The sequence below is a fragment of the Phacochoerus africanus genome, chromosome 2 (genome assembly GCF_016906955.1).
Source record: "Phacochoerus africanus isolate WHEZ1 chromosome 2, ROS_Pafr_v1, whole genome shotgun sequence".
Taxonomy (NCBI): Eukaryota; Metazoa; Chordata; class Mammalia; order Artiodactyla; family Suidae; genus Phacochoerus; species Phacochoerus africanus.
Window position 1 is genome coordinate 179375493 of NC_062545.1, and position 18958 is coordinate 179394450.

The 18958-nt window shown below is 34.6% G+C and overlaps 1 protein-coding gene across 1 annotated transcript in view; it reads right to left on the minus strand.

The window, feature by feature from the left end:
• MDGA2 (MAM domain containing glycosylphosphatidylinositol anchor 2) overlaps positions 1-18958 on the minus strand; it is an 826502-nt gene that overhangs the window by 382310 nt on the left and 425234 nt on the right. Inside the window, exon 3 of the mRNA XM_047767260.1 lies at positions 18277-18451. Coding sequence (XP_047623216.1) covers positions 18277-18451 — 175 coding nt within the window. The remainder of the gene's footprint in view (positions 1-18276; positions 18452-18958) is intronic.

The window sequence follows — 18958 nt, forward strand, 5'->3', positions numbered from 1 at the left end:
TTTTCCCAGGGCTAGAAATCTGTGTATATTAGGATTTCAGAAATTTGAAGATAATATGAAGACCCTAGAAACCTGTCATAATGTTCTTTCTTTTATTAGAGTATTTAAAAGCATTCTTTTAAGACCTTCTCCTGGAGTTCACACTGTGGCACAGCGAAAATGAATTCGACTAGTAACCATGAGGTTGCGGGTTCGATCACTGGCCTCGCTCAGTGGGTTAAGGATCAGTGTTGCCGTGAGCTGTGGTGTAGGTCACAGATGCGGCTTGGATCCCATGTTACTGTGGCTATGGTGTAGGCCTGCGATTTGACCCCTAGCCTGGGAAACTCCATAAGCATAGGCCCTGGGTATGGGCCTAAAAAGCAAAAAACAAAACAAAAACAACTTTCTCCTAAATAAACTAATACCTTTTATTTCATTTCAAGAAAAAAAAAAAAAAAAGGCTTTCTATATAAAACCACTGATTTCTGAACCCTAAAGAAAAATTAAGAAAATGCTAGAAACTTTATCAATTCTTAATCATTGTATCCATTATTAGAAAAGGCTATCTTAGGACCATGCTGTATTTTCAAAAGTCTCAACTGTCATATCTTTAGCTAAAATCTTCATTTGATTAAAGTGTGTATTAACTGCTTCAATTTCATCTAGAACTCTCTACTCAAAAATGAAAGAGATTAGATTGAGTAGTTTGGTTTTACTTCTAGGTGCCCTTCATAAATTAATCTATCTGACCACAAACACCCATTTCTTATACCCTACTATAAGTTCAGTGTTGGGCTGGTCATTTAGATAGGAATATATTAAATAATGTCTTAAAGTGATGGCTGCTCTCTAGAAGTTTATAAGACTTTTAGAAAAACAAAATATTAGGCATCAATCTTTATATAACACCTGACAATGTACACAATAACTATTACTACAGATCTACAGTGTCTTACGTACAATTCAACAGTTTCTTCCACATAATTCTCAAGAACAAAAAGCTCTCAACAAGGAAAGATTTTCCATAACCCCTGTGAAAACAAAATATGATATGACCTGAGCTATTTTGATGACAAACATTACCTTCAAATGATTTCAGGGTATTTATGAAGTTCATTTCTCCTGCTTCATGTTTGACATAACTCGGTGTATAGAGAGGGCTATAGATTATTACTATTGTTCATCATCATCCCTGGTGATGTTACAAAAAATATTGTATGTTCACCATAACCTTTCTAAAATCTGAAAAACAACAAAATTGTGTTTTGATATGGCCTGGTGTTTTTGTAAAATATATTGCAGGCATGTGACAAAAAGAGGCAGGTAATCACACCAAATATTTGAAGTATAAAATTCAGAAAACAAAGTTATAACTCCCAGGAGAGTAGATTAAGAAAGAGTTCAAGCAGTCAGCGAGGAAATATGAAGACAGGGAAATTGGGGCACAGAGGAGATGTGGTGCAGTAAAGGACACAACAGGAACACAGTGTGGAGGCTGAAGTAAGCCCAGGCTCCTTGGCAGCAGGAGGACCGAGGTGGGGGGGCGAGGATAGGAGGAATAAGAGAGGCGAGATGAGGAGGACTTTGGTTTGGGAGCATGAGGGTTACATCTCCAAAGCAGGAGAAAAAAAAGTAAGCAAAAGGAATTGGAGTTTTATTAGTGAAAAAGTACAGAATGAATGTAGAATTTTTAGTGACAAATATTATGATAAGCCCAGAATTAAGAGAGATTGAGCTGGCAATGATATGCAGATACATTCAAGGAAAGAACTCCTGCTAGAGGAGAGGTCTGTAGAAACCAGGTGTGAGATGATGAGGGACCAGAATTAAAATAGTGGAGGTGGGAGTACAAAACAGCATCTGTTACCCTTTCTCTAATTTAGTTCATTTTGAAATTTGGAAAAAATTTCTAAAATTCTTATGTGTTCACGTTTTGAATAGAACTCTTAGGGATGGACACCTGAACATGTCTGAAATTACATAAATCCTTCACTTACTTCATTCACAGCCATCTGGATGTCTTGACTATATATCTGCCTCATAGTTACCTTCTGACACATGGATTTTTATATTCTAAGCCTAGTGACATGGATTAAAAACAAAATAAAACAAAGCAAACAACAGCAAAAAATCCACTGCACTCTTCTGTAGCAGGCATTAACTGCTTTGATTTCACTTTCAATTTAAGAGGTTGAAAGTAAGGGCGATTTTCAGATACTTCAGTATTTGATGTTCAATCACACCAGTATGGTACTGATACTAAAAAAAAAATGTTAATTAAATGTCTCTCTATCAAGAGAAGAGAGCTAAGGTTTTGAAAATATAAAGTATCAAAGCAAGGTCAGATTTTTTCTATTATATCCTTGGCCAGGCTGACAAGAACCATTTTAATTGTCAATGGGGAAAAAAAATAATTAAAAGAAAATCTTACCTTAAAGTTAAAGGTAAAAATTATTTTAAAGAGCTTCTTATCTTGTATAAATCTAATGGCTCTTTTATCCTCTACGAGTATCTTTCTGCCTTGTCCTATAAAGCTAGCCAGGAATTAATATTCCAAATTACTTCATCTGACTCATGGTATAGATAGAGCTGCAGAAGCAAAGTTTACTAGGTTTTCTTGGGACTGTTATAAATGTAAATTAAATACTATAATACTTTCTGAATAAATTCAGAGAAAGTGTTAAGTCACATAATAGCCTCAAGCGCAATATTTTACCATTCCAACTTTTCCTTTAATCTCTCAGGGAGACTCAGAAGTTGCTAGATTTAAAACCATGTGAAATAAATCTAAACATCCTTATACATATTTTTTTCACTCAAATCATTTTATTAGCTCACTTTATTTGTAAAAATTAGACTGCTTCTAACTTTTTTATTTTATTAATAAAATACATACGCAATATAGACTTGTTAGTAGAATTTATCCTCAGCGAGAGAACTAGAGTCAGAGGGTCCATGAACTGGAAATCAGAACACTGAATGCCAGCCTCAAGTCTCTGGCTGACTCAGCAGAAACATTTACCTGCCATTTAATTTTAGGCTAAGGACTCTCACAAAACCAACGGTCCGTATTCTCCAGGGCCTTTTACTTGGTTTAGTCAGTGAATTTACCACTTTAAAAATCAAAGATAAAATATATACATACTTCTTAGATATGAGAAAGAAACTTTACTGTATTTAGATACAAACACTTTCTTTTGATTCGTGGGTAATAATAAGCATAAAAATATCAACGTAGTTGCCCATTAGAATATTGTCATCAACTTTTGTGAAAAACACTGTTACTTTTCAATAAGTTCAAGAATTGATAGTTTTATCCTACTGACAACTAGCAATTAAATGCACACTGGTATAATCACTACATCTATTCTCTTGAATGCTTTGCTGTGTTTAGTGGAAAGACTTTCTAATTAATATCATATTTCATATCATTTTTCCTTTAGTACTTTTAATATGCATACATATTTTACTCACCAGCCTATTTTTCAACCAAGTTCTTTTTTATGTCTATTTTTCTCATCTCCAACTAATTATAAACTTCTTTAGGGCAAAGGCCTTGTATTATTGTTTTATCACTCACCGTAGCTTCTAGTAGAATGTTTTGCATACAGCGGGTCTTCATTTAACACTGCAAACTGACTGACTCTAATCGGAAGTGACCTTCTGGGAGCTCTGGTGCAGAAGGCTCTGAATGCTTGGGATTTTCAGAATCAGGTTGAATGAGCACAGGGACCTAAAGGCAGTAGGAACAGGTGCAGAGCAATTGAGAGAAAGCTGCTGGTAGCTACTCTGATTTGTGTGCCTGCAGAATGAGAAAAGGATTCCAGTGTGTGCCCTGTGGATAGTTCTTAAGAGGGTATGTTTGATCAGTAATGAATGAATAATAATCAGCATGATGAAACTACAGCTAAACTGATTTAAAAGCAATTCTTCCACTATATTCTCTGTATAAAAAGCAGTGAACAGGTATGAAATAGGCAATGTTTATGGGGAGCTAAGAAGAGGTAAGTCTTCTAAAGACTCTGGACATAATTCAGAATCAGTTTCACTAAATTTGACAACTGTAAATTAAACTCATCAATAGAATAGAATATAAAATTAATTCAAGTCTCCTTCTTTAGAGATGAATTTAAAAATATACCTTAAAATTGATGTTGGACAAAATCTAGAAATTACTATTAAAAAGATGCCTTGTGATTATATACATATTATATTGCAAATTAGGTTAGTAAAAATATGTGCTAATCAGTATTTTAATATTATGTACAAAATAACTTTGAGGGAGTTCCCATCATGGCTCAGCAGAAACGAATCTGACTAGCATCCATGAGGACACGCAGGTTCAATCCCCAGCCTTGCTCAGTGGTTAACGATCCAGCATTGCGCTGAGCTGTGGTGTAGGTCACAGACACAGCTCAGATCTGATGTTGCTGTGACTGTGGTGTAGGCCAGAGGCTATAGGTCTGATTCAACCTCTAGCCTGGGAACCTCCATATGCTGAGGGTGCAGTCCTAAATAGACAAAAAATAATAGATTTGATAAAGGTTATGAAAATACAAAATATATAGCTTGCTCTTACAGCTAAAATCAAACTATTACCATTCTAGAATAATGTATCATCATACTAAGGTGAACATATTTCCCTTTATTAACATGTGTCTTTTTGAGTTTCCCCAGAAGCAAACCCTATGACAAAAACTCGAGGGCAAAAAGTGTTTGGAAAATGTTCCCAGAAACACCAGTAAGGTATTGGCAAGGTGTAGGGAAAAAAGACATATAAAGAACGTACTTTAAACTACTGACAATTGTGAGGAATTAGAATTTAATTTGAGAGGAACTCTGGGAGATAGGGAAAGAGCTTCTCTGAATCATCCCATTCGAGGCCCATGGTAGCTGGGGTATTTATATAACAACTTCCATTAATAATTTTCTGAAGAAAAAATAATTTTCTGAAAGATATGGGGATAGGTAGTAACTTCTCAGAACTTCTGCCTGATGAAAATATGGACAGAGTGGACTCCGGAAACCAAAGAAAATCTCTAGGAAAAGAATTTCAGGTACATACATTTGGAAGTTACTCCAGTGTACACAAAAATAAAGAATGAGAAGAAGATATCAGATAGCAGAAGGGTATCAGCACTCTCTACAGCAATAGTTAATTAGGAAAATTCTATATTTTTGGTACATCTTGAGTTTTTTTTTAACATTCTACATTTTTTCCACATGAGGGAACTCTTTCTGAATATCTTTGTGATTAATCATGAGGTTAGAGTGAAAATGGAAATTGGATTTCAGTTTCTTTATAGGAACTAACCTTCTTTAAAAAAAAAAAAAACATACTAATATTTAGCTTTAAAAATTAAATTAAATCTTCACTCAGTATGAGAGTTTCTAGTTCTATCCATGTTGCTGCAAATGGCATTATTTCATTCTTTTTTATGAAAAAAATACTTTTTATGAGTAGTATCCCATTCCACATCTTCCTAATCCAGTCGTGTAACTGGGTCCCCATGACGTACAGTGGGGAAAAAAAATTTTATTGGGGAAATAACAATAAAAAATATTTTTGTATAAAACATATTATAAGTCAAAATGGAATATTGGACTGACTCAATTTACAAAACTGGTCTGCTAATTTTTCAGTTGTACTATGAACAACTAATTCTTCATGCTTCACTTCCTGCAACTTTAGACAATTAAAATCAGATTCTCTTCTGATGAATAGAATTTGAGTGAGACATTATAAAAACTAAGAATCAGTCATAGAGTGAAGTTGTCATACTGGTATTATATTCGTCCATTGAAATACAGTCCTACATTTCTTGTTTCATGAAGGGATGGGGAAAAAAATCATAAACTAGAAAATGTTTAAGTTCAGAAGACATTAACATAGAGTTTCAAAGGGGACAAGTCTTAGACTAGGAATATTTCCTACACCGGGGGAAGGGATAGCAAAACTGGAATCTCAGAAATTGGTAATGTTCCTACTTTATCCATTTAGTAAGCATAATCAATAAATGCATTTCTTTCATGAGGTTGTTTTTATTAACATGTATCTACTTCTAACTCTTAAAATGTGCTAAAAAGAACAAAATGACAATACATTTTTGAAGTTACTCTTTAACTTCATAAATACACTATAGAAATAGAAAATAGATTGAAGATGAACAGCAAAAACAACAACAGCAAAGAAACAGTGATTAGGATAAGTTTAACGAGTATCTCTAAAACCTCAGTGGCTTAGAAAACAACAACAAAAAAATCTTCCTCCCATGAAGGTCTCCTGGATAGCTTTCCTTTCAAATAGTGACTCTAATATTCAAAAATCTTTCCATTGTGTGGCTCTAAAGACCACTAGGTCCTCAGACACTTTACAGGAGCCTCTATATGCAGAAATAGATAAATCAAGACACTGAATGAAGAATTTATGTGAGATGTTTTAGACACTCCACCTAACTATGGCCCATATCACTTCCTCACATATTCCACCGGCAAAAATTAGTCTCATGACCCCACCAGATGAACCGGTGTTTTAAGGAAATTAACATTGGTTTAGTAAATATCTAGAAAGAATCTACTATAGATCATAATGATTAATAACCTAAAATTTGGAGGTGTGTTTCTGATACAGTGTATTAAAGTGGTTTGATGTTGGTCTTGCCCCTAGGATGTATTTTTAGCAATGAATTAAATTAAATATGGGAAACGAGTAATATTTTAAACAAAATAGAAAATTATAAAAACTGAAATAAATAGAAAATATAATTATACAGCAAACATATTTTAAAATATTAAAATATTTATGCGTGGATTAAAATAAGCTGAAATTAAGTGAATATAAGATTCTGCCATTAGGTTTACAATTTATCAATTGCACAAAAAATGTTAACAGAATGTCAATTTTCAAATATGTTTTTAAAAAAAAGTTCTACTGCAAGCTAAATTCAACACAGTAAAATATTACTGCTTTAATTTTTTAAGAAGCTCAAGTAAATAATTCTATCAGTAAGAACACAAATTTCTTGATTATAAGTATACACTTCCAATTTAGACTATGTGGATCAGCTGATATCTACAGAAAACCTATGAATCATCTTTAGTAACATCTTTACTATTTTGGGGGTAAACACCAACAAACTTAAGCAAAGTAGGAGAGTCCACAAGAAGGTAAAATGTTTGGTAAATGCCTCATACAAAGAACAATAAAGTGAAAATAATGAACTGGTAAAAAATTGCAGGAAGTCAGAATGCCTTTGTTTAAATATTCCAAATGGCCACATGAAAGATAGTAGATATATGTTCACATTCTAAAAGTCCTAGGAAAGACAATGCAATTTCTAAAATATCTACCAAAAAAATGTTGCACAAGAACTTGAATAAGCACTTACAAAAATAGTAAAAGCTTGTTAGTTGAAAATAAAGAAGCTAAGTATACCTTATGTAAGACTGAGAAGAAGAAATTAGGTGGGTCTAAAAATGTAATATACATCTTCATCTACCTGGTCATATCTAAGATTATAAGAACTGAAGCATTCTTAGCATGATATTGTTATGTTCTTCGACTTGGTATGAGTCTCACTGCAGTTTTCACTGAAGGGTTTTTTGGTGTTACTAAGTTATAAGTAATTTTAATAATATTTGGGAATTGGATTGGTCATATGTCCTACAAGTAAATAACTGATAAGTGAGCATTCATCTGCAGCATACACAAAATGGCAAAATTTTGTCTTGAAATTTATTAACAGGGTAATTACCATGACAGCAACACATTTTTAATAATCATTGTAATTACCACATCAAACATCATTAAGACCTTCCAACCCCAAAGCTGATGTTTTGTGAGGAGGGATGGTGGTGAGAAAATTATGTTTAATGAGATTGACTTAAGGTATTAGTTTTCTTCCAGGGCTTGTCTTACTACCAGTCTTTCTATTAGTCATTAGTCATTCCAGGTTTTTTCTAAACTTTGTTGTTCAGAAGCCATGTCAATGGGTCTAATAAAAATAAACAAAAAACTCACTGTCAATAATTTTTAACTGAGAAGATTACAATTCTTTCCAACACAGGTAAATTGTATTTGAAGAATAAACTGATAACATGTCATCCTAATCTCCCACTAATTTTGCGGGTGGAAATGTAATAAATTTAACAGACAAGGAGAAAAATCAGTACTTGTTCTGAATATAATGAAATGCAACAATTTACCTAAGTGAAATTAAAGTGGAAATAAGAAGGCTTACAAAATGCTTAAATGGATATTGGCAAAGATATGTCTTGTGTGCGAACAGTGTCTGCACACAAGAAAACTTATTAAGTTAATGCCTCTGAATCTAATTTCTTTTTGAATTAAAAATAAGTTTTAATCAAACCCTAACCTTTAAAATTCACGACCTGTATTACCCTGTGAGCAATACAGTCATGGCTGAGAATAAGTGAAAGAATTACGGAAACACGTCCTCAAAAAAAAATTTTTAAAAAGGTTTAAATGCCCTCAAGAATCTCAAGGTAACAAATATATTTCAGTAGGAGAACTATAAAATTCTGTGAACCTACATTTTTTTTTAACAGAGAATATACTCTGGTCCTCCAAAGACAGGTATCGGGGTTCCTGATGAGTGGCCACTGCTTCTTATTGAGGGTAAATGAAGAAGTATTAATGTTGGAAGGATGCTGACACTCATCTGTAATTCTAAAGTCCTAAAATTATAATTTATCTTACATGCATAGCAAATAATCATTCATATGGTCTGAAAACATTAGCAGTAAAATTTAAACATAATATGGCAGTCTATCTTTCAAATTAAGCTTTTATTCTTCCTCTAAATCCACCATTTTAGTCATTATTCCCCCAAATACAGTTCATGTAATCTCTCTTCTGTGTCTTGAATTTTTTTTTGGCTGCACCCACAGCATGCGCCAGTTCCAAGACCAGGGATAGACCAGTTCCCACACCACAGCAGCAACCAGAAATATAGCTGTGACGATGCTGGATCATCCTTAACCCACTAGGCCACCAGGGAATTCCATTTTTTTGGAATTTTCTTCTTCATATTTAATCAAACTGATCACTGATAATGGAATACCTTTGGCTTTTCCTCTTATTTAAATCTACTGTGTTAAGAATTCTGAAGGGCTGGATATTTTCCCTATTGACTAGCTAAAAAGTTAGCTTGGCCACAGTTTCATGGAAGCTGACAGAAGACAGGAGACTACTGGGTCAGAGACAAAGGACTTTATTATTCAAGTCTCAGATGGAGGTATGAACTTCATGTTTTCATAGGTTTTCCTCCCTCAATTTCCACACAAGCGATGTAGGAGTAGTCCAGGTGAAGGCTGTACATAGTCTGTGACACAGCTATGGAATCCAGAGTTTAGGAAACTTAAAAGGTCATGCTAGCAAATCTGCTTAATCTTTGCCCTTGAGGGAGATGTTACCTTTATCATCCTGGTCAGGAAGTAAATCTGTCTTCTGCCCTGGAGGCAGACAATGACTCTAATATCTAAGGCTATATGCTACACAAAAATCATTGAAAAAGAGTCCAGGACCAAAAACTGTCAAAAGACACCAGAATTGCATATCAAATATCTCCTCCAAACTACAACATAAATCCTATTTCTTTAATAAGAGAAAACTAGATTTTCTGTGCCATTTGACAAATAATTTATATTGTGTGGCATCATTTATGCTATTGATCTTCTTGCTTAATATTTGTGTCATATTTAAATAAATTATATACTTCATTCTGTCTCTTTAAGTATTTTAAACTCAGTGAAGGTACAAATTACATAATAAATTCTTTTTTGGGTTACAAAATTTATTGGAAGTGTATTTTGGATAGCCTCTCAAATATTTAATGCATGAATAGGGGTTAAAACTTACTTTTTAAGTGTTTCATCCTAAGTCACAAGTAAACAAATGGTAGTGGAAGAGTTGTACTCTATCAGGTTTGATGGGGGAAATTGGTTAGGATGTGGCACCAACATTCCCTATGCAATTGCCTATACTTTTATCTTTTTAGTAAATTTTATTTGGTGTCAAATATGAAAGCACATCAATTCTTAAGAATTAAAGAAAAGTGTAAATATAAATAGAATTAAGGAGTTCCCATTGTGGCACAGAGGAAACGAATCCGACTAGGAACCATGAGGTTGCGGGTTCGATTTCTGGCCTTGCTCAGTGGGTTAAGGATCTGGCATTGCCATAAGCTGTGGTGTAGTTTGCGGATGCAGCTTGGATCTGGCTTTGCCGTGGCTCTGGCGTAGGCTGTTGGCTACAGCTCTGATTAGACCCCTAGCCTGGGCCTCCATATGCTGCGGGTGCAGCCCTAAGAAGGACAAAAGACAAAATAAATAAATAAACAGAATTCATAGTAATCTTCTGACAAAACTTGGAATAAGATTAGTTTTTACTTCTAGGAACTTAATAACGAGGACCTCCAAGGCAAAAGTCTTCAAATCTGTGTTTTTATGAACTAAATTTTATCAAACTATCCATGCGCATAGTTTAGAAAGCCAAATAATTATACAAAACACAAACTCAAGTATTTCCAGTACTGAGAGGCAACTTTTTCTAATGAATTTCTTAACCATTCTTGGTTTTATCTTCATATATCTAAATGTTGAGCTGCAATTTACAAGTTTTTTTTTCATTTTCATTGTTTTACTGATTTCTTTGCTTTATAAGAGAAGCCTTTAGCTCTCTCATACTAATTCTTCCCATCCCCCCATATTCCTTATATTTACATCATACTTACTGTAAGTTAACTGCTATTTTTTAAAATTTATTTTTGGGGGACCGTGCCTATGGCATGTGAAAGTTCCTGCGCCAGGGATCAAATCCACACCACAGCAGCAGCCCAAGCCACGGCAGTGACAAAGCTGGATCCTTAACTTGCTTCGCCACAAGAGAACTCGCAATTGCTATTGTTATCAGTGACTATGCAAGTATGTCTTCACAGTTGAACCTTGTAATATATTTCAATTACATTTCATTTCATACAATGGTTTTTTTGTGTTGTTAATAACACATTTTGTTGCCTCAATCGTGTGTGCATCCATCATTACCATATTAATAAGCTTTCTATGAGGAGTTAAAATCCTTCTCTAAAACATCAGATAACACACCAGATGTATCACTCTTCTGCAGACGTCTTTTAGGGAATCTCCTTCTTCCAGCCTCAGTCTGTCTTGGTTGCTCTAGAGTTCCAATACAGAGCTGTTATCATAGTTTTTCACTTCATTGTTAACCTAAGATTCTCTTCTGTATTCTTCTATATACAATCTCCTACATTCAGTTTTATTTATTATTATTATTGTTTGTCTTTTTAGGGCCACACTTGTGGCATATGGAGGTTCCCAGGCTAGGGATCAAATCAGAGATATAACTGCCGGACTACACCGCAGCCATAGCAAAGCCAGAATCAAGCCACATTTGTGACCCATACCACAGCTCATGGCAATTCAGGATCCTTCACCCACTGAGCAGGGTAGGGGATCAAACCTGCATCCTTATGGATGCTAGTCAGGTTCATTTCTGCTGAGCCACAACAGGAACTCCAAATTTCCTACTTTTTAAATGAGTTTTGGTGAAACATACTTAAATACAAGTTATTTTTAATATCCTGAGTCTTCATTAATGTTTCTGAAAATTCCTTGTTTCTATTTTCCTGTTATTATTATATGAATGCAAAATTTCCCTTTTTTCCTAAGAATACTATTTACAGATATCAATAATTGTGTTTTATTTTGTGGTTTAGCTCCATGAGTATCCTTGCCTCATGAATTCTTTTCTCAATTTCTTTTTCTTGGTTTCTCTATTTTATTTTTTAGAAGATTGTCTCAAATGTTTGGTTATCTGGTACACTCACATGTAAGATTCACATGGTAGCTCTGCTGATCAACAGTAGACTTCACTGTGAGTGTATCAGCTGAACTATTTAACCAAGGACCCTCTTGTCAGGATTTGTAGACTTTTCTCCATGGCTTATCAACTTTCCTACATATGAATTCTCCAATATTCTGCCAGAAAGGCATTCCTAGAACCAAGTGTGAGAAAGGATTGTGATAAGTATGTAAATTTTCACTTAAAAATCTTGATGTAAGAATATGTTGCCTTTAGTTTTTGATGATTCCACATTTTTTTTTCTTTTTCTTTTCTTTTAAGGGCCACACTGTGGCATATGGAAGTTCCCAGGCTAGGGGTCCAAACAGAGCTGTAGCCACTGGCCTATGCCACAGCCATAGCAATGCCAGATCCAAGCTACATCTGCAACCTATGCTGCAGCTCACGGCAACACCCAGATCCTTACCCTACTGAGTGAGGCCAGGGATAGAACCTGCATCCTCATGGATACTGGTCAGATTTGTTTCTGCTGAGCCATGGCAGGAACTCCTAATTCCACATTTTTTTAGTCCAAAATTTCTCTAGTTCAGCATCTCAGAAAAAAATAAATATCTAATCTTCTATAGGGATCTGACTAGAAAGTTGATTGGAAAAGGGATGTAGTTAGGTATTGAATTGTGTGAAATGTGGAAGGATATCTGGGTATGTAACTCTCCTTTTATAGACATTCAACCAATTCTGTTTATTAAACTAAATTACAATCCAACGGCTAAGTAGTGTCTCCAATTCCTGGGCATTTCAAGAATTCTATAACATAAGTATGCCTAAAACTGTCCTCCATACTGACAGCTTTGATTCTAGCTTTCCTCAGGATACTAAGCAGTGGCCATTCCCTGATCTGATTCTTTCCTTCAAAATTGTTTTTATGTCATCTCCTCTCCTACTCATCTACCTTTACTGATAAGTGTTTTGCTTTATTTACTTATTATTGCTTTAGCATAGTTTCAGGAAGAAGGCATGAAAAATGAATATGTCAAAAAATAGCGGGTTTAAATAGAATTAATTCTACATGTTTCTTTTAAAAATATAGTTGTTTGGGAGTTCCCGTTGTGGCTCAGTCGTTCACGAATCCAACTAGGAACCATGAGGTTGCGGGTTCGGTCTCTGCCCTTGCTCAGTGGGTTAAGGATCCGGCATTGTTGTGACCGGTGGTGTAGGTCACAGACGCGGCTCTGATCCCGCGTTGCTGTGGCTCTGGCATAGGCTGGTGGCTACAGTTCCCATTCGACCCCTAGCCTGGGAACCTCCATATGCCGTGGGAGCAGCCCAAGAAAAAATGGCAAAAAGACAAAAAAAAAAAAAAATATATATATATATATATATGCATAGTTGCTCGTGTTGAGACCCTTAGAAGCTATTTCCTAGCAAAAGAATTGTGGTTGCTTAGCTTTTGATCAGAAATATTTGTATAAATGACTAAGTCAGATTTTACAAAAAAAAAGTTATATGGTTATAAAATCTGCTTGTTTATACTTTTCTAAGAAATATACTTCATAAAGCATCTTGAAATGATTTTAAAACTCTTAAGAAACAAAGCGATAGGTCATAATAAACTGTTAAACATAATTATATCTTCTCAAAATAGTAACACAGAGCAAACCATATTCTTGACTGAAATAGTGAAAAAAATACATTTGCTTTATAAAACCTACATGGTCCAATTTTTCTACTATAAGAAATCTTAGAAAATTATGTGGGAAGAAACTGCTAATTCAAATTAATAAATCTTCCCAAGTTGATCAAAATATTAATATAGTGCCACAAATATTTCAAAATATCTATCTAATAAAAATCACCTCATTTTATATCAATCAGTATTATAGCAGGTTCCTCTTCAGATAATAAATTTCCTCATCAAGATAGTGAGGAGTTAACATTACATTTTGTTATAGGGGTTTATTAGCTCTAAAGTCTGGAAACTTATGATCAGAATATGGAGTTTAATTAGAGATATACATTTTCACTATTATGAAGTCTCCAGAACTAGTGATGACTATAAAATTAATACTTTGGGGAGAATGCATTTTAAAAAAAACTTATCACAAGGGATTCAAGGCTAAATTCTAGTATCGTTTGTTAGAATTTTTGTTAAATTTAAGCCATAGTCTGCCTTAGCTTATGTTGCAAATATAATCCTTATCTGCAGATTATTTTGTATTCTACACCCATTCTCTGTTCCAAGTTCTACCAACATCGATAAACCAGTTTAGAAAAGAAATATAAACCAACAGTGCAGTTGATTCTAAAACCATGGCTTCAAACTTTAAAAAAAATGAATCCTATTGTTTTACCATTTTCAAAAATATTTAAGGCAAAGGTATCCGAAATAAAGTTGCTCATTTGTTTATGGTTTATAAAAGTGAATATCTATTCAATCAACCAGTTCAAAATCCAAGTAACAAATGAATCCTAAAACTTTAATCCAATTTTAAACATCAAGGTTGAGAAGTTTTAACTCAGTTCTAATATGCTAATTATGTTCCTGTTGCAAGACATGTTTCTACAATATTTCTTTTTTTTTTAGAAAGGCAATTTTTTTTTTGGTCTTTTTGCTATTTCTTTGGGCCGCTCCCGTGGCATATGGAGGTTCCCAGGCTAGGGGTCCAATCGGAGCTGTAGCCACTGGCCTATGCCACAGCCACAGCAACGCAAGATCCGAGTCGCGTCTGCAACCTACACCACAGCTCATGGCAACGCCGGATCGTTAACCCACTGAGCAAGGGCAGGGACCGAACCCGCAACCTCATGGTTCCTGGTCGGATTCGTTAACCACTGTGCCACGATGGGAACTCCCTCTACAATATTTTCTTAGCCTCTTTGCTGAAAACTCCATCTTGTCCTGCTTTACTTTACCCCATCTTCCTGTTTGAAAACAGTCACAGTACTGGTGAATGATTTAAGCTTAAGCACAAAGACCTAAAGGCGTAAGTTATTCATATGGTCAGCTGAATGAAGACCTAATGCGTTGGTCTAGGCATCAGGGACCTGTGCGGATTGGCATATCATTTGCACAAGCATGGTAAGTCCTCTAAAGAATAAGAGAAAGAGGAACCTCGTGGCCAAGTGGTTTATGAGCAGTTGTTAGCAGAATATGCTTTAGCAAAGAGAACCAAGGTGCAAACCTAGGCAGCTGGTTTCAGCAAATGGGCATGCCTTTTGCATTTGCAGAAGCACAGTGAGGATTCTCTGAAAAGCTGTGCATAGATAGCTAACTCAAATGCTAATGATTGTTAAATGCCTAAAGGTCAGAATAAAAGCTTAACCACCTACCAGCTATGTGACTTTTAAAATAATAAAAAAAACCCTATATCCTCCACCGATAGCCCCCTCCTCACTTGACTAATCCTCAAGAGCACAATAAAACCATTGTGGTTTCTTGAGGTGGGGCTCTTGGTCTCTGAGATCTTGAGTCCCCCAGTTCCCACCTTTACTTAAGATAAATGTCTCTGTGTCTTGTTTTATGTCAACTTTTTTCCTTAAGTTTCACAGCACCCGTTCTTTAGCCTCATCCTGCTGAGCTGGTCTTGGCTTGTTCTTATTGACAATGAAAATACAGGTTTTAAAATATAAAGATTGATGTAGAGAAAACTTGAGCCTAATAACTGGGTTTTTCAATTAAGATTATAATTGGAACCCATGGCATCCCCAAAAGACCTAATTGTCTCTACTGTAAAGTGTTCTTATCAGTTAAAACATATTTGAAAATTTACTATGTAATTTATTTATTTGAACTTTCAAAATAGGAATAACTACTTAAAACATACGTCTAGATCCCCATAAGAAGGATCTTCTCTGGAGCTAAAAGTAAGGCATTCCCAGGAAAATTTATATTAGCGGGTTGTCACATTTATTCATTTAGTGTATTAGTGTTTGTCTTTTAGGGCGCACTCACAGCATATGGAGGTTCCCAGGCTAGGGGTCCAATCGGAACTGTAGCCACTGGCCTACACCACAGCCACAGCAACTCAGGATCCTAGCCACCTCTGCAACCTACACCACAGCTCAACCTACACCACAGCTCACAGCAATGAGTGAGGCCCACCCACTGAGGGATGGAACATACATATTCAGAGATCCTAGTTGGGTTCGCTGAGCACTGAGCCATGACGGGAACTTGAGTTTATAATTTAATATGTGTTATTCTCTCAAATAATATAATTTTAAGCACGTTTCTAATAAATCCTTGCCACCAAAAACATGCTGAAAGTAGCACTTTATTATAGTATGCATCACAGAGACATTTCACTTAACACAGAAGGAGCTGTTTGTCAAGTTCAAGTTGTGTAGGAAAAATCCTAAAGGAGGTCAAAGAAGAAAGGAATGGAGCTACTTTGTTCAAGCCTGGATGCTTGGAAGGTGACAAAGGCCTTAAAGGACTAGCAGGGCTTAGGAAAATTGGAGCCAGTTCTTCAGTCAGTTCCACTCAAGTGCACAATATGAACTAAGATACTGAGGCACAACTGAGTCAGGACAGCAAGGGATATGAATAAGTAGAAAATAGTGCGTATAATGCAGAACAGTACTGAAAAGGCTTTGTCATAAGAACAGAAGACTATTTTTAAGTCTTTAAAATGTAATTTCCCTCTTTGTATTAGATTTTTAACCCAGCAATACAACTTTATTATTATTATCAAAGTTAATGGAGTGGCAATGTAAGTCACAATTTCTCATTCAAAACCTTAGGAGAATATTAATCAAATAGCTCAGATTTTAGGAAGATAATACAGTACATATACTAAGCATTATATAACATACCCAGAAGGTTTTGTGGCAACACTGTATAGTCAAACACATTCTTTCCAGAGCAAAATATATGATTATTGAGACAAAGTAGGGTAAATAAAGACCAGAAAGTCATTTCCACTTTTGATTTCAAGTCATTTTAGGTTAGATGTTGCCTCCAAACTAGTTCAAAACAGCTCTTATTGAAAAAAAAAGTTACCAATAAAACAAAACATACTCATTTAATCTTCAGAACTTTTTAAATTTTATAATTGTGTCTATGGTGCTGAAGCTACACATTTTAAAACTTCATGACAAAAGTTAAAACAAAAAAATCATAGGTGCATACTTTAAAAAGTTAATAGAAGCATTTAATCCATTTAAATTAAGTTTAGTGTCATTTAAATAATATATAAACAAAAAGACTAAAAATAGTATTTCTTAAGTATATGTTACTGAAAATATTTAATTTGGGGAGGTTGCCCAGAGGCTATACTGTTGGGAATCGTACGGGTGGGTAAGGCCAACCTGGAGACCCATAAGTACAGGGTGAGAGAAGCACGTGGGACACAGGTGTTCGAGTTATGTCAGGGGATGACTAAGGAACAGGAAATATTAGAGAGAATGCCAACATGAGCTCCTCTCTCATCCTTTCTAGCAGTAGTGCAAACACCTGATGTTGAATCACAAATCTCAATCACCCAAATAATAAAATGAGATGCAACATAGGATCTGGATAAATAGATCACATATAATTCCAATCACTTTCCTAATGCAACACTTGCTCTGAAAAAGAAAAAAGGAAAGAATGAAAGATGAGTAGAAATACAGGTAGAAAAACACTTGTTACTTATGTCTGAATCATTAAAATATAAATAAATAAAATTAAATGCTTTTATTTCCACAGTAGAGAGTTAAATAAAATGAGAGTTCCTGTAAAATGACAATGGAGTGATGATTCCTGTGTAAAAGACCAAACTGAATGTAGACCCCTAATTTGTCTTGGTAGGAAAGAAAGTAAGGAGACTAGGAAGACTTTAAATATATTTGCTAATGGCAAAAAGTAGAAAAATGAGACCAACAACAAAAATAAATCAACAAACACTTTCCAGGTGGCATAGCATTGCCCTAGGTACTGATTTCTTTCAACAGAACTGGATCAAAAAGAGACTCTACACAGAGATTTTGGCCTTTCACAAGCAAATTCAAATAGCTTTTCTCACATGATATGTACTTTAAAAAGCAAGAATAGCTGAAAATAAACATAGGCAAAGTTAACAAAACTAGTAACAATATATACAGCATGATCCTTTCTTTAAATAAAATATTCATTTATATGTGTGTGTGTGCGTGTATGTGTGTATATATAAAGATACAAAGTCTATACATTCAATACTAACAGTTATTGGTAGGATTTTCAATGATACTTATTGTCTTATTAAATTGGTACTTAAATGTTCTAGAATAAGTATCTACCATTACAAAATTTTTCTAATGGAAATTCTTCAGGAAATATGTTAAATGAGCTATCATTCTCTTACACATTTTTCATTCTCAACTAAATAGAACCCCATTTTTTGGAATAAACTGTAATTTTTCTCAATAGATGTAACAACAAAAAATAGGTTGGTCTCAGTAGACTTAATTATAGTTTTTGGAAATTTACTTACAGTACACATCCACTCTGATTGACTTTATCGCTGGGGACCCCAAGCCATTCTCTGCTTTACAGTAATATCGGCCTCCTTGGTGTCGTTGAATATTTGTAATCCTCAAAGTCTCGTTGAAGACACTTGAGTCTTGGAATCTGTCAGAGGCACTTCCTGCTGTTTTGGTCCACCTGATCTGAGCAAGTATCAACAAAGATTGTTACTTTAGGTTGGTTTCCTCACTGAAAAATTAAACAGCAATTACTCATTAAAGAGTTTGCTTTCAGAACTGCTCCAAAAATTAAGTTTATACACACAATTGAATTATCCAATTTTAAATGTAATGTCATCACTGTGTAGTGTGTATAATTCTACTTCAATTGCATCAAGTTCATCAGTTTAATCAGGGTGAAGGGCAATATAAATATACTACAAAGGGAGTTAAATATAAGTAATATATTAGAAATATGGATTTGTTTCTCTTTTTTTTAAGCATTTAAAATTTTCTTTCATATTTTGCAAACCCTATAGGCACTTTTTATTTATTTAGAACAGGCAAAACAGGCAGACTCTCAATTTCTTTTTGGACATGCTTTCAGTATTTTACCATTTTGGCTTATTGAGATTAGGTATAATTTTATACACCTAGGTCTTAAAAGTATTTTTTGGTTTTTTTATGACTTTGTTTTAAAAAGCCAACAAA